General features: G+C 42.8%; 1 protein-coding gene across 1 annotated transcript in view; it reads right to left on the bottom strand.

Moving 5' to 3' along the window:
• The window catches only part of CLSTN2 (calsyntenin 2), a 617054-nt gene that overhangs the window by 200538 nt on the left and 400960 nt on the right, over positions 1-15556 (bottom strand). The window contains exon 6 of the mRNA XM_006846659.1: positions 5462-5647. Coding sequence (XP_006846722.1) covers positions 5462-5647 — 186 coding nt within the window. The remainder of the gene's footprint in view (positions 1-5461; positions 5648-15556) is intronic.

The following is a 15556-nucleotide window of genomic DNA, read 5'->3' as shown; positions in this document are numbered from 1 at the left end:
TATATATAAATTTGAGATTGAGGCTACATCATTAGACTGGATCCTGGTGAGAAGGAAACATGGATCACAGCCACAGCCTATCCAAGAAGGATGTGTGGTATGAATGACCAATGAATCCTTGTTGTGTTAAATCAATGGAATTTGGGGACCACTTGTTACTGTAGCATAACCTGCCCTATGCTGCCAGATAACCCAAACAAGTGATTGACATTGCAGCTACAATTTCTATTTCTCTATCTGCATACCTTAAGTATGGAGAAGGAGGAAATTCTAAGCAGAAATTATATTTAGGTGAAAAAAGTTGGGCTTTGGCTCAGGGATGGTCAGGGTCATGGACATGCAGCTGCTGGTGAAACCTTCCCATCACAGCTGGGCATGTGGTATGGCATTTGCTTAAAGGCCCTTGCAGACAGCAGCATATCTAGAGGGGAACCCACTGCTCATTGTCACCCTCCAGGACTCAGGCAGCCCTCTGCTGGTGTCTGATGAATAATTTCATCTGATTCCTAGTGGTGTAAACAAAGCCCGCTTTAGTTCTCTAAAAACAGCACTCTGGGTATGACTAGAGGACAGATACTGGCTATTTAGAAGCATCTTAGACAATCCGACATTGACTTCCTGTAGTTGGGTTGTTTTAAAGGTATGATAACATCTAACACTGATGCCTAGTGAGAACAGGTTCTGTTCAACTGTGGGAGAGAAAACAATGGACTGGTAGCGGTGGTGGTGCTTTGCCGTAGAATTGGTTCCAATTCATAGCGACCCTGCATAGTGCTTCCAAAGCTGTAACTCTTTATGGCAGCAGAAAGCTTTATCTTTCTCTGGTGATGCAGCTGATGGATTCAAACTGCTTTCCTTGAGGTTAGTAGCCCAACACATAACCCACTATGCCACCAGAGCTCCTTAGGAATTGCATTGTGATGTTTCAAACATGTCTTTCTTCCCCAGGAAACTGAAATTGTTAAGGGGCCTTCTGAATTTCTATATAAACTCACCAGTGAGCATAACATTTGGGCAGTCAACACATATATGTTGCGATAATGAATACATGAATGGATGGATGCATGCATGAATGAATGAATGAGTGAGTGAACACTTGACTGAATCCTTTACGAGAGACCTCCTGGGCTCACTAGCGTATGAGCCCTGAAAAGAACTTAATGTTTTGTGATCTGAACTCTTCTGGAAGTTCAAGCTCTTGATTCTAATGGCATGCTCTTATCCTGCGGCCTTTCCTTTAACATAACCAGCCCCTGGAGTTCTTGATTCCACATGTGAAATAGCTGACCAGGGCATCACATGCAGGAGGTACTGCCTAGCTGTGTACAGCCCCTGGCTTTGTACAACAAAGGGCATGTGTATCACAACTTGTTTTCTATTTACTGTGGCATAGGGGTCATTGGCCAGTTTGAAGCTGGCCTTTCTTAGGGATACAGTTAATGTCAAATTTAATTTGGCCGAGAGGTCTCACTGAGGGTCTTGTACATTTCATACTCAGGGCAATTCTATGGCACTTCACCTCGGGTAAGCCCAGGTTTTTGGTTCTGAGATGGTGGGACCTTTCTTTCATCTGAACCTCTGAATTCAAAGGAAGTGATAAGTAGTTGGCTCAACATTTCTTAGAAGCCTGACTTTACGTATAGCCAGGGTAGTGGGAGAGCATCTTATTCTATGTCTGGTCCCATAAACTGAAGTGGATGTGAGGTCAGGGCCCCCATCTCTTTTATCTCAAGGTAAAATGAAAGTATCTCAGTGTATACATTTCAGGATATAATATGCCTTATGTCTGATGCTTCAATAGGCCCAAAGAGGCTGTTTTAGGTGCTGCTGCTTCTGTTCTGCTCCTTCCTGACAGCAGGCTTTAGGCCAGCTGTCATCCTGTTCTTGTTAAGTGTCGTTGAGTCAGTTCCAACTCATAGGGTTTCTGAGGAGAGGCTGTTGAGGTTGAATCACCAACCTTGTGGTTCAAACCGATCTTGTGGTCCAATGTTTATCCTACAGTGCCACACCTGAACTCTAGCTACTGTTCTGTTATTGTTGTTTTTGAGTTATCCTACTCAGTTCCAATTCATAGTGACCCTGTATAGGGTTTCTGAGGAGCGGCTGGTGAGTTTGAACCACTGACTTAGGAGTTCAAACCAACTTTGCAGTCCAGCGCTTATCCTACAGAGCCACAATAGACTCATTCACTGCTCCTAACAGAGTCTACATTGTGGGACTAGGAAGGATGAAGACCATGAAAAGACGTCAACAATGAGTCCTTAGGCAGACACTCCTGCCTAGGTCACTGTACAGCTACAACACTCAGTAGAAAACTCTGGAACTCATAAACACCAAGGAAGTACCCGAGGAGTCTATCCCTGGTGTACCTGACAGGGCAGTGAATATTGTCTAAAGAGAAGAAGCTGGAAAAGTGAAGGAGTAAAGCGTATTACAGGAAGAGGAAACATGTACAAAAGTTCAGGGGTGACAGTGTGTCAGGTATGGGCATCACACAGAGGTGCCTTGACCAAGAGGAGGCAGAACTTTAGGAAGAAATGGACAGAAGAAAGAATCAGCAGGATGGAGGTAGATCTTGGAGAGTGTCAAGATTCAAGACAGAGTTTGGTACCCAGACATGAGTTTGACAGGTAACTATCTTCATCATCCCTTAAATTCCTGTTTCAAAATTCCTAGTCTTGGTTGGAGGCATTTAGGTCAAGTTAAATACTTATACTCGAGTCCTGTTGTTGTTAGTTGTTTACACTAGAATGCTGTTTTTCTAGTTGTTTATACTAGAGTATTGTTGTTTGTTACCCCCAAGTTATTTTCCAACACACGGTGACCTTGTATACAATGAAACAAAATGGTGCCTTGTACTGAGCCATCCCCATGATTGGTTACAAATAGGACCATTGTGATACATAGGGTTTTCATTGGCTGATATTTGGATTGAGATCACCAGGGCTTTCTTGCTAGTCCATTTTAGTCTGGAAAGTTCATTGAAACCTATTCAGCATCACTGCAACACGCAAGTCCCCACTGGCAGACAAGTGGGCTTCTAATGTGCTTGTGCTGTACTGGCTGTGTCTTCCTCACAGAAGGGGGATATTTTACCATGGAATTGACACTGAGCCACAGTCTTCTCAGATTTCTTCTTTTCACCTTCTGCCAGCTAATCAGTCATTGAGCCTTGCTGATTTTGCCTTCCGAATCTGTCTTACATTCATCCCCATGGCTACTGTCCTGGTTCAGCACTCAGTATCTCTTACCCAGATGATTGCAGTCATGTCCTAATTGGTCTCTCTGTTTCCATCTGAAGCTAAAGAAGATTTGTAGAATGAAAAAATGAATGAATGCCGAGTTTTGAAGTGATATGATGTTGCCCTAGGAAGAAAGCTTTAGCAAGCAACTTTTCTACCATCCATTGGAAACACAAAGAAGCTTGTTACCAGAGCCAAAGATGTAATCCTCCAGGGATGAGGGATTACAACTCAGACTCTGCTTGGGAAACAATCCAGCCTCCATCTGTCTTTGGAATCTGCAGAGAGCCTAGGGCTCTCTGATAATAGAATCAGAGTCACATCAGGGTCTCACTCATTTGCTTCTGCCCTTTAATTGGAGTTCTGCCGCAGAGGAGTTCAAGAAACAGGCTTCTAATATGGAGAAAGGAGTGGTCCTGCCTCTAAGGGTACCCCATAAGTGCCAAAGTACTACTGTGAAGACCACCAGAGGAAAACGTGGCCGTCTCTCATTCAAAGGGTTGCTCCCAGTACCAGGAAATGCCGCATCTTGGGGGACATTGCTCTCCTGACTGAATTAACCTGGTTTCATGCTAGGCAAGGCTGGCAGCCAGATGGAATGAGCTCTGTTAATACACCAGCTGCAATTGTGCTCTTAAAGTTTCTTTCCTCAGAAAATCCTTCTCACCCTCCATATCTCCTCATCTCTCCCTTGCAACATTCAAAATCAAATCACAAGCGCCTGCCCTTGGGCCCATCTGATCTTTAACAAGATCATTCCATCATCTCCTTCTAACCTGGAGGAGTTTAGGAAATGACTGTAACCCACGGTGGCTCAGGGTTGACTCATAATTCAGGTGGATTATATAATGGAAAGTGAAATGGGATATTCATTCAGAGTAAGATGTTGTCTTTGATGGCTTCTCTGCACACAAAGTAAAGGAGCGCACTGGAGGCAGTTTCCCCAATATCACAGGTCCCTTATATCCATTTTGCCACAGCTACTTGGAATTCTGAAGCTAGGGTGTTTCCTCCTTCAGAAACCCTATACAGGGTCACTATGAGTCAGAAGTGACTCGATGGCACTTAATAACAACTGCAGCATTCTGCAGGAGTCTGTTTTTCCACATACCCTTCCTGACAGCCTCGTAACATGATCAATGGGAGAAGGTGGTATTACACTCAGGGTTTATTTCACATTTTGTTCTAGAATTTTCTATTGGTTCTTTGGGCAAGGATTGTGTGGGTGACAGTATGTATGGGTGGTAATGCTGAAGGAGGAAACTTGTCCCACAGGTAGAGGGACAAGGTAGTTGTACAATCTAGTCTCCAACAGAACATTTTTTGGGGAGATCTTGCTAGCCCCAAGTGCAGGCCCAAATGTATGAGTAAGCCCTTTTATAGGTTTCCCACAGCATAGCCAGAGAAGAGATGGAAAGTCTAATGTGAATTCCTAAAATGCTGAGAAAGAAGACTACAGAAGTGAAATATACCTGGAATGGGGATGAAGAGGGCCCATCAACACATCAATAACATGACTTATCAGGCACCCTGATGGGATGGGATCACCCTCATCTTACTGAGCATCTTCTCATTCCACAACTCACTTGAGAGATTTACATTGTAGCTCCAGTCTTGGCTCATCTTCATAGATACTGAGCTAAAGAGCCATCAGATAGCCCCTACCTTCATAATCTAGTTATTTTCCCTAAGATCAGATGAACAGCATCTATCTCCCCAAAATGAGAGGACGCTTAAATAAAGGAATGCATAGAGAGAGTCTAACAGAATATACACAGTAGGTGTTCACTAAAGCTGTCTGCTCCACAGTCACCTTCATTGCCACTCTGCCAGCCTCTGTGTCCTAGCCCCTTGCCCACCTCCTTAACTGTGGTACCATCTCACAGTCCCATTAACAGGAAGTCCACTCTCTCCTATACAAGTGGATGTTTTTCACATGCCCCACCTCCACCTCCACACCAATTACTTCATCTCAGGTTCTGGGCAGCCCAGGACAGTTTTATGAGTATGTGATTTGATTTAATGCTTTGTTGCCGCATCTTGAAAATCTTCATTTTTGAACAAGCCATCCTGTATGTTCATTTTGTGCTTGGTCCCACAAATTATGTAGCTGGTCTTTTAGAAAGGAGACCAAACTCTCCCCAACTGTCCAACATCATCCCTTATATTTTATTTGTGTGTATCTTTCACAAACAAGTAATTAAAGAGACAAAACCTACCACACAACTTCTGAAGGGATTTCTCAGAGTAGGTCTCCCGGTCACAGCCTTTCCCGATGTAATTGGTCTGCAGCTCTGTGGTGATCTGAATGGAGGACACAGGTCCATCGCACGTCTCCAGGTGGATGCTGGGAAACAAGGGCAGACTCCCTGAACCAGGCTGGTATTCAATTCTTTTGGTCCAATCTGAATAAATAAGGAAAGGAATTTTCAAAATCAAGCATGTAATAATAAAATTATGACAAACAAGAGAAAAAACAGATAAATGGGACTTCATCAAAACGGAAAGCTTTTCTACAGCAAACGACTTGGTCAACAAAGTGAAGAGACAACCTACAGAGTGGGAAAAATTTTACTTGGAAAAAATTTATTTGATAAGGGTTAATGCCCAGAATAAATATATGTATCTCCTGCTAATCAACAAAAAGACAAACAAACCAATTTTAAAATGGGAAAATTACTTGAGTAGACATTTCTCTAAAGAAGATCTATAAATAGCCAATAAGCACTTGAAAAGATGTTCAATGTTATTAGTCACCAGAGGACTGCAAATCAAAGCCATAACAAGCTGCTTCTTCCCTCCCATTAGGGCTGCTATGCTACTAAAAGCTATGCCACCTGTATTACAAATATCAGCAGGGTCACCCTTGGTGGACTGGCATTAGTGTAGCTTCCAGAACATGACAAAGTAGGGAGGAAGACCTAGAGATGTACTTATGAAAATCAGCCAATGGTGAGAAAACAAAAAACAACCCTAACCCCTGTGGATCACCCCAGAATATTTTCCAGTATAGTATCAGAAAATGAGGCCCCAGTTTGGACTGCACTCAAAGGACAACTGGAGAAGAGCTGTCTTCTCAAGGTACATCTGTAACAGGCAGATGAAGTAAAGCCATTGAGATCTTCTTTTGTTGATCTGGCATGGCTCAAAAATGAGAAATAGCCGCAGCCACAACAAAGGACTGAAACTGATCATGAAGATGACGCAGGACCAGAAAATATGTCTTTTTCTCTCTTGCCTTTTTAGGTATCACCGATGAAATTTTGAATGTTGTGCTTCTCATTTCACGTCCCCCACAAGCCCTGTGATTTTACTGCAAGCTTTTCCCAGTGCAGTGATTTTTAGGAATGTATACATCTTACATTGTTGTTACAAAACAGTTTAAGGCTTAAATGAGGTCATGAGGTGAGGTATAAAGGTTCTTTCCTCAACATGTAGGACTGCAACTCACTTAAACAGGGATGAGTATACCATCATTGTTTTGTAGTGGAAGATGAACTGGGGGACAATAAAGCATTGGAGACGAACAAAATCATCACACAAGAAGGATCAACAAAAGTAAACACTAAGAATGAACACTAAGTACACATACACTGATTGATGCAATAATAGTAGCAATTGAAAATCAGAACCAAGTCAATTAACTCTCATGATGAGTGGTAATACTGCGTCCTATTGACAACAGGGAGAATCCTATGCTCTGCACAGATGCTTTACTGAGGGGAGCCACATCTCTAAGTAAGACATAAAGGTAGAAAAGCGAATTTGTATCATCAATAAACATGGCGTAGGAGTACTGTTAGTTTATGAATATCAAATGTTTGTCACAAAAACACTGCTAGAAGGTAGTCTTTTACTAAAGTAATAATGAAAATCTATGTGCTCACCCATGAGAAATCCAGAAAGCCAAGCATTTGTGGGTCAGTTTGCAGCCTGGATCCTCACAAGCTCCCAGTGGGCCAAAGGCCATCAGCATGGCCAATACCAGTTGTCTAGTAAAGAACGGCACTTAACAACAGCAACAGTAAAGAGCTGGCCTTGACCATAGTCAAAGTCTGCCCTTGTCCTTACCTTCTCGAAGGTAATCTCAAAGCCCTTAGAATTATACACCAGATAGCAGGCTCTTTGTTTGCTTTAGGGGTTGGGTCACAGTGTTGTTAAGTGTTGTAGAGTTGGTTTACAACTCACAGTGACCCTATATAGGGTTTCCAAGGAGTGGCTGGTGGGTTTGAACCACCAGACTTGCAGTTAATAGTCTACTACTTACCCTACAACATCACACTAGAAATCCAGAATAGTCTAATTATGGGATTAAGGGAAGAAGCTGGCCACAAAAGTACTATCATAGGGTGGAGAGTGGCCATGCCAGAAAGACCAACAATGTGACTTAGGGTGGGGACTTTGGACTTACCCAGGAAGTGGAGATCAACCACATGGTCAATCAAGCAAGTCTACATAATGGAACCCCAATAACAACTCTGAACACTGAGGCTCAGGTAAGCGTCCCATTGCTCATGAGAGAGTAACACATCTAGCCCCACAAGGTGAGAACCATGGAAGCTCTGTGTTTGGTACCTTTCCTGGACTCTGCCCTACGATGCAGCCTGCGGCTGATTTTAATCTTTATCTTTGCCCTGGAATAATGTTTAACTGTGAGTATCAACAGTTTTCAGTGAGTCTGTGAATCCTTAAGGCAAATTGACAACCTGAGAGTGGCTTTGTGAACCTTCTGAACCTGCAATTGATGTCATAGATGAGAACAGTCTTGTGGAGGGCAGTGTGACCTCTAATTGGAGCTGGCTAACTCACAGCTGGCCTAAACTCCTCACACCAGTACAGAGGAGTACACGGGGCTTAGGGACCGGTCAGCTAGTTTCCTTCAAGGAGCACCTATTTTATACTCTGGGTTTCTAAGTGTAAGGCTCTGCTTTGACTGCTTCAGACCAGCAGTGAACAAGTCAGGAGAGGCCCCTGTCTCATGGATCTGGGAAGAAGGGCTGACAATAAACATGGGCTACATCAGAGACCATAAGGGTCAATGGCAGGGCTGGAGGGGGTCTCATTTAGAGTTGAATCTCTTTCTCACCTAGATATAAAGAAATGAAGGGAAACGGTGGAGTTTTCATTCCCCTTACGGACACCCTGGCTTGGCTGGGAGGGCATGAACTGTTGTGACCAGTTAGGGAGAACTTTGGTACTAAAGAACTTTAGGAACCTGACAACTGCCAGCTGCTTTGCTGACCTCATGAGGCTTGCTTTTTTGAGGGTTCATGAGGAACACATAAATTGTAACCATATAGTAAAAATGATGACACTTTCTGAGCACAGGGTCCTTGAGAGAATGGGAAGATCACACAAACATCTTCCATTTTTTACTGAAGCAGGATGTAGAGCATTGTGTTGGTGAACTATGTTATGCCAATTGACCATGATGTCCCCTGAGACTTTGTCCTGAGTTCCCAGGCCCAGGAACTTATTTCCTCAAGGTGTTCAGGAATGTATAAGAAGTTTTCATCATTTGCCCCTTGTATGCTTCATCATGAGAGTGTGGTGGCTCCACACAATAAGCAATGAGCAGCAAATCACAAGGACCATGGTTCAAGTCTGCCATCCAGTCCATAGGAAAAAGATAGACTTTCTGCGCCTGAGAAGATTCAAAGCCTCAGAAACCTTATACAGGGTTGTTATGAGTCAGAATCAACTCAGTGGCACATAACAATAAATGCTCCACCACATGGTGTGTTTTAAATACACGTCTACAAACATCCTTTGTCAAACTTTTTTGTAAGTGTGGGCATACTGCCATTCTCCCTCCCATACCCATTCAGCCTGTGTGTCTGTCCATGTGTCTACCTGTAGAACACTGTTATTCCAAGTTGTGTATATATCATTACTTATCCCTGTCCCCTTTAGCCTTTGTATTTCTCTCTGTAGCTTCACCTGTCTTCATTATTCTTCTGCTAACCTCCCTCTTGTTGTATCTTGCCTCCAATACCTGAGTTAACACATATGTGCCCTCTAGCCAGTGAATTACTCTTCCTTCCCTCTCACCCTTGGTAACCATCAAAGAATGTTTCTTTTAGCATGAAAACCTTTTGAGTTTTTGCAACAGTGGACTCATACAATATTTGTCTTTTTGTGACTAATTTCACTCTGCATAATGTCCTCCAAGTTCATCCAATGTTATGAGGTTGATAGTTATTTGTCAATGTTGTATTCCATTGTGTATATATGCACCAAAGTTTGTTTATCCATTTTTCCATTGGTGGGCATTTAGGCTGTGTCCATCTTTTGCTGTGATGAACATGAGTGCTTAGAATCAATTAGTCCAATGGACTAATGGAACATGTGAACATCAGTTTCCTTTACTCTGAGACCAAAAGAACTAGATTATGCCTAACTACCACTACCACATATTTTAAAAGGGATCACATTAGAAGGTTCCAGATAGAGTGGAAGACAATATGGAACAAACTTCAAAATATAAGAAAAGACTGGGCTTACTGGTCAGAAAGAGACTAGAGGAACCAGAGACTATGGCCCTTGGCCACCCTTCAGATTTAGAACAGAACTCACCCTCATGGTCCAAGAGGTAGATAAGTGTATAGTGGGGACAAGGACACTAGTACGGTATTCTCACCATGGAATGATCAACCACTCAATATCAAAAGGGCAACATTTACCTAAGAACACAGTTCAGAGGAGATGGGAATGAGGTTGGAATAGAAATAAGAACCACAGGGAGAAAGTGGGATGATTGTTTTTACGTGGAGGGGACTGCAATCATTGAGATGAAACAGTATGTGATTTGTTGAATACAAAACTGAAGATCTGCTCGGTAAACCTCCACTTAATTCACAATAAAAAGTTTCAACAAAAATCAAGCAAAGAAAAACCAAAATCAAATCTTCTGTTTCTCGAGAGGGGTGGAAGTGGATAAAAATGGATAAACATACCATGCACGTGATCACTCTTCAAAGTTAACAAGGGCTGTCCTACAAGAATTTCATTGGTCAACCACACCCATCTACCCTCCAGCCCCAACTTGCTCCTTCTGACTTCTCTTTGTTCCCCAAACTCAGAAAACACTGAAAAGGAACACAATTTAAATCCCTCGAGGATGAAGAACTGCCATTTTGACATGGTGTAAATTGAAGAGTGAAAAATTCTTTGGGGGAATGGTGGTAGTTGTCATATACCATTGAGTTCTGACTCATAGTAACCCTACAAAGGGTTTCTGAGGTTATAAATCTTTAAAGAAGCATAAAGCTTTATCTTTCTCCCACAGAAAGGTTGGTGGGTTTGAACTGTCAACCTTATGTTAGCAATCCAGTGCCTATCCTGCAGTGCAAACACTGCCTTTAGAAGTGTTTAGACTTAGATGGAGGCTATGTCAATTAACAATAGCTTTACATTTTGATATTTTGTTTAATAGAGGTTTCTATGATGTGTAGCAATATTCCTTAACCCATACATTTGAGATCATTACACCTTGTCATGGACTTATCATGAGCGTTAAAAGAGACAATACCTACAGAGGGGCTAACAAAGGCTTCCCCAGGGAAGCATCGGTATAAGAGCATTCCACCCCTTCACTGACAATCCGCTCTGAGTTGTCCTGCTCAACAACAAAATCCTGCTGTTGTTAGTTGCCGTTGAGTTGGTTCCTACTCAGAATAACCCTATGCACAACAAAAGGAAACACTGCCCAGTCCTGTTCTAGCCTCACAGTTGTTTCTACGTTTGAGCCCATTGTTGCAGACACTGTGCCAATCCAAACAGAGACTAGTTTATGAATTGTGATACAACATTTTTTCTTCAATGAAGAGGAATACAGTAGATTGCTTACCTTCTGTTTTAATATTCAGGCTTAAATTACACCTTAAGTACTCTAGAAAAAGCTAACATTGGATGCTATTGGGATTTAGACTCATTCCCTGCGGATTAAGGATTTAGAAACATGATGATTTTATTATAACGCCTGTTAAATTTGGGGAACATATGGTTTCTTATCAGGAGAATATTAATCATTGGAACTCTCAAAGTAGATACCTAGAGGTGGGGGAAAAAGCTAATCCTAGAAGCCTGGAAAGCACAGGCTGTGGGGGCTCTTGTAATCCAAGAAATTCAGGCCGTTGTTCCAGTTTTACAGTCAGAGATGATATGAAGGGGACTAGACACAGACGCAGCAGACACTCTTCCTAAGTGCGCATGTTCAGGTGTCTCCAGCTGCCCCTGATCTCAGCATATCCAGCTGTTCCCTAAAAGTCCTGATGCTTTTTTCAGCCACTGAAAGCTGAGAGAACACTAGTAAGTATATCTTTATTTCTATTTATTATATACCAGGCAGAACCCTAGACATGGAAAATAGAGGAGGACAAGCGTGACCCTTAGGCCAAAACCACCTGAATCAGCTTTAAGGCCTACGGAGGGACAAAGCACAAGCCCCAGAAATGCAGAGAAAGGTGAAATTCATGCTAAGTAAAAGAGGTACTGGTGATGTGGTGGGTTAAGCACTTGACTGCCAACCACAAGGTCAGTGGTTCAAACCCACCAGCTGCTCCATAGGAGAAAGAGGTAGCTAACTGCTCCCCAAACCATGCACAGTCTTGAAAACCCTATGGAATAGTGCCACACTGTCTTTCAGCCTCACTATTAGTCAGAGTTGACTCAATGGTAGTGAGTTTTGGGGGTCAGAAGGATCTGAGGAGACTTCTGAGAATGAGGAGACTGACAGAAGGCAGAAGACAACTCAAAGATGTCTCTATCCGGGCCTACCCAGCTCCAGGAAATGATGTTTATATGAAAAATAAAGTGACTGCCCCCTGCTTCATACCCCGCCCTTACATCCCCCATCTTCAGAATCGATGCCTGGCTCAACTCTGGAAGTAGAGACACCTGAGCCTGGGGACAGCCCTCAGGGGGTTCCAGTATGCGATGAGGCCAGGATGGAATTTTGGAGCCAGATTACAAGGCCCTTGAGTGCTGGGTCAGTGGTTGTTCCTTTGTTGTGTAGATAATGAAAATTATTGTAGGTCTTTGTTGAAGAGCTTATACAAGCGGACTTCTGAGACTCACCTCCTCTTTCCTTTCCTTGAAGACCCCTAATAGCACAGTGGTTAAGTGTTCCCCTGCTAACTTAAACAAAGTTTGCTGGTTTGAATCTACTAGCTGCTCTTTGGGAGAAAGATGAGGTAGTCTGCTTCTGTAAAGATTATTGTTGTACGCAAATGCTGTCAAGTCCGTTCTGACTCATAGCAACCCTGTATAGGGTTTCTGAGGAGCGGCTGGTGGATTTGAACTGTCTACCTTGCAGTTCAAACCGACCTTGCTGTCCTGTGCATTATTCCACAACACCATACCAGTCTTGGAAACCCTGGGGAGCAGTTCTTCTTTGCCTTGTAAGGTCACTATGTCTGAATTCAATCAATAACAAAGAGTTCGGTCTTTTAAGGATTCTTCTCTCCCTACAGGGCTTCTAGGGAGGAGCTCCTTAATATCAAAGTCTCACTTTGCATTGTTGTTGTTTAATGCTGTAGAGTTGCTTCTGACTCATAGCAACTCTATAGAGTTTCCAAGAAGTGGCTGGTGGGTTTGAACTGCTGACTTCATGCTTCAAAGCAACCTTTGGGTCCAGTGCTTATCCTACAGCACCACACCAGGACTCCTGACTTTGCATTGTTGTTGTTAAGTGCCTTTGAGTCAGTTAGACCAAGATAAAACTTAGATAGTAGCATACAGAGACTCGGACTGAGCAGCTCAGATCTTGCTTCCTCCTCTTACCAACTGCTGCATCTCAGGCAAGTGACCTGACTTCTCGATGCCTCAGTTTCCTCATCTGTGCAATGGGGAGGTGGGAATTATACCTATGAGAGTGATTTAAAAATTATCCTCATGCTGGCTGTACAATTTATTTTAGTCAACTCTTAGAAAAGACAAATACATCACTTTTTGACATAATCTCTTTGCTTTTCGATACACTTTGTCCATTAGCCAATGAATTGTGTTGTTATTGTTGTTATGTGCCGTCGAATCAGTTCCAACCCATAGCAACCCTGTATAGGGTTTCCAAGGAGCGTCTGGTGAGCTTGAACGACCAACCTAGTGATTCAAACGAACACTGTAGTCCGGTGCATTAACCCACAGCACTACTGAAAACTCTTTTAGGCTGAGCTGGGAGCCATGAATGCACTGCTGTCTTTATTTCTTCATCAGAGGTGAGTCTCTGTCCTCGAAGGCCTGCTCTCAGGGAAGCAAGACCAGGACTATGGAGGATGCTTTACCACCACAAATGAAGTTTTTAAGAAGTGTCAACAGTGTGGGCAGAGATGTGTGGACATGCATGGTCATGCAAAATCACAACTCCCCTGGATAGCAGTCCTCTGCTTTCAATCCCAAATTTAAGCTTCAGCTCTTCAGTAAGCATCTCACTGCAATGAGCCCTGTTGAGTCTTGAGTATTGTTTTCCTGATTGTGTTCCAGTACTGGCCCTTGAGAATCCCAGAAAATTGTATCAATTTTCCAGCTGAGATTGACTTTTGAACTTTTTCTTGGTCTGTGATTGAGGATGTTTCCATTCCATAATGCTATTTACTCTCAGCCTTATAGTGATGAATCCATGTCTCATCACCAGTAACACTTTTTTTAAAAATAAACTGTTATCTTCCTTAGAGCATCACTCCAAATTTTGTTTGCAGATACCCAAATGCTTCAGTTATGTTCTTCTGTGAGTTGTTTCGGTACCCACCAGCCACTCACTCCTTTGGAAACCCAAGTCTGTCATGGATTATTTCATAGGTAGAGTCGTAGCTAATCTGCAAATGATTTGTCACATAATCCACTGTCACTAGTCTACTCAACAGAATCATTACACAAGCACACTCAATGTTGTCATCAGTGGGGGACTTGGATGGTCATAATTTTAGAGTCACCCTCTGACATCTTATTGTAGGGGAGAAAAGACCCCTAATTCAAAGATATTTTATAGAAACCCCTTTACTAAGGCACCCCTTGAACAAAACAAATGGTGTTCAGAGGATTCACAGACCTGTGTCTGATTACAGATTCTAAAAAAACAAAAAAATTCAGTATAAATTCATAATAGGCTGCTTCAGGCAGGACTACAGAAGTCAGGGAAGGACTGTGACTGGGATAAGTACACAAGTGCAGATTAGAAAAGCATACAGAATTGGTGCTGGGTCTTCTGACCACCTGACTACCTAATGGTCAGGGTATGACTCACGACCAGGTAGCTTTGGTACATCAGCTTCCAGGTGACTTACATCTGCAAATCATTAAGGACAGGCCCAGGCAAGTTCCCTGAGGGCAATACTAGCCCTCCCGGTGCCGACCAGAGGAGTTCTAATCTACTTTCAAACACTGAAGGTAAATCTTTCCACACAGCTTGTTAACGATCAGAATGAACTGTAGCGGATGCTGAATTAAGTCAACACTCCACATGGAGTTAAACTGCAGCCTTCCACAAACTAAGCGCTTTAGAATTTAATCTCTAATACAATCTCCTGGGGATACTGTAAAGATTTAAGTGAGGTGATATATGGGAATGTTCAGTAGATATTGGCTATTTTTATTAGACTTTTACATCTGGTCTCCTTTTTATAAATTCACAGGTTGCCTAAAGCTGGACTCTGTCATCCCTACACTTCTGTAAAAGAGTGGAGTCCTCAGGGATGTTGAGGGAAAGGTTGTTCAGGGACCTTGTGCTGCATTAGCAATGCTGTGAGGGATGTGGAAAGACAAGGAATTCAGAAGAGACTAACTCACTTGCAGAAGGTCACAGAGCCAATTGGTGGGAGAGTGGACACTTACGCCAGGTTGACCTGACTCCAAAGCCAAAATACAAAAAGTGGTTTCTTGCCTTTGTCAGGCTTTTTCTTTTTTACATTTCATAATGGGTTGGACTCTTAGTCCAAAAACCCAATATGGGGTTGTTATGAGTGGGAACTTATGCTAGGACACTAACTACAACAACATAATGGGTTAGGATTCTAGGTGTGGTGTGGAAGGATAAACACTGGACTACAGAAACCCCATATAGGGTCACTATGAGTCAGAACAGACATGACAGCACTTAACAACAAGGCCACCAAATAATGAGTTAGGAGTCCTGGTGTAGCACAACAGGATAAGCACTGGACTGCTAGGTGCAAGATCAGATGTTCAAACCCACCAGCCACTCCTCAGAAACCCTATACAGGATCTGTTTGCATCTGATAATTCAAAAACTGGCAGAGGTTCAAGCCAGATTCAGAAGAGGATGTGGAACGAGGGGTATCACTGCTGATATCAGATGG

The sequence above is a fragment of the Chrysochloris asiatica genome, unplaced genomic scaffold (assembly GCF_000296735.1).
Source record: "Chrysochloris asiatica unplaced genomic scaffold, ChrAsi1.0 scaffold00028, whole genome shotgun sequence".
NCBI lineage: Eukaryota > Metazoa > Chordata > Mammalia > Afrosoricida > Chrysochloridae > Chrysochloris > Chrysochloris asiatica.
The sequence above is the reverse complement of the archived record's forward strand: the minus strand, read 5'-3'. Positions and strand labels throughout refer to the sequence as shown.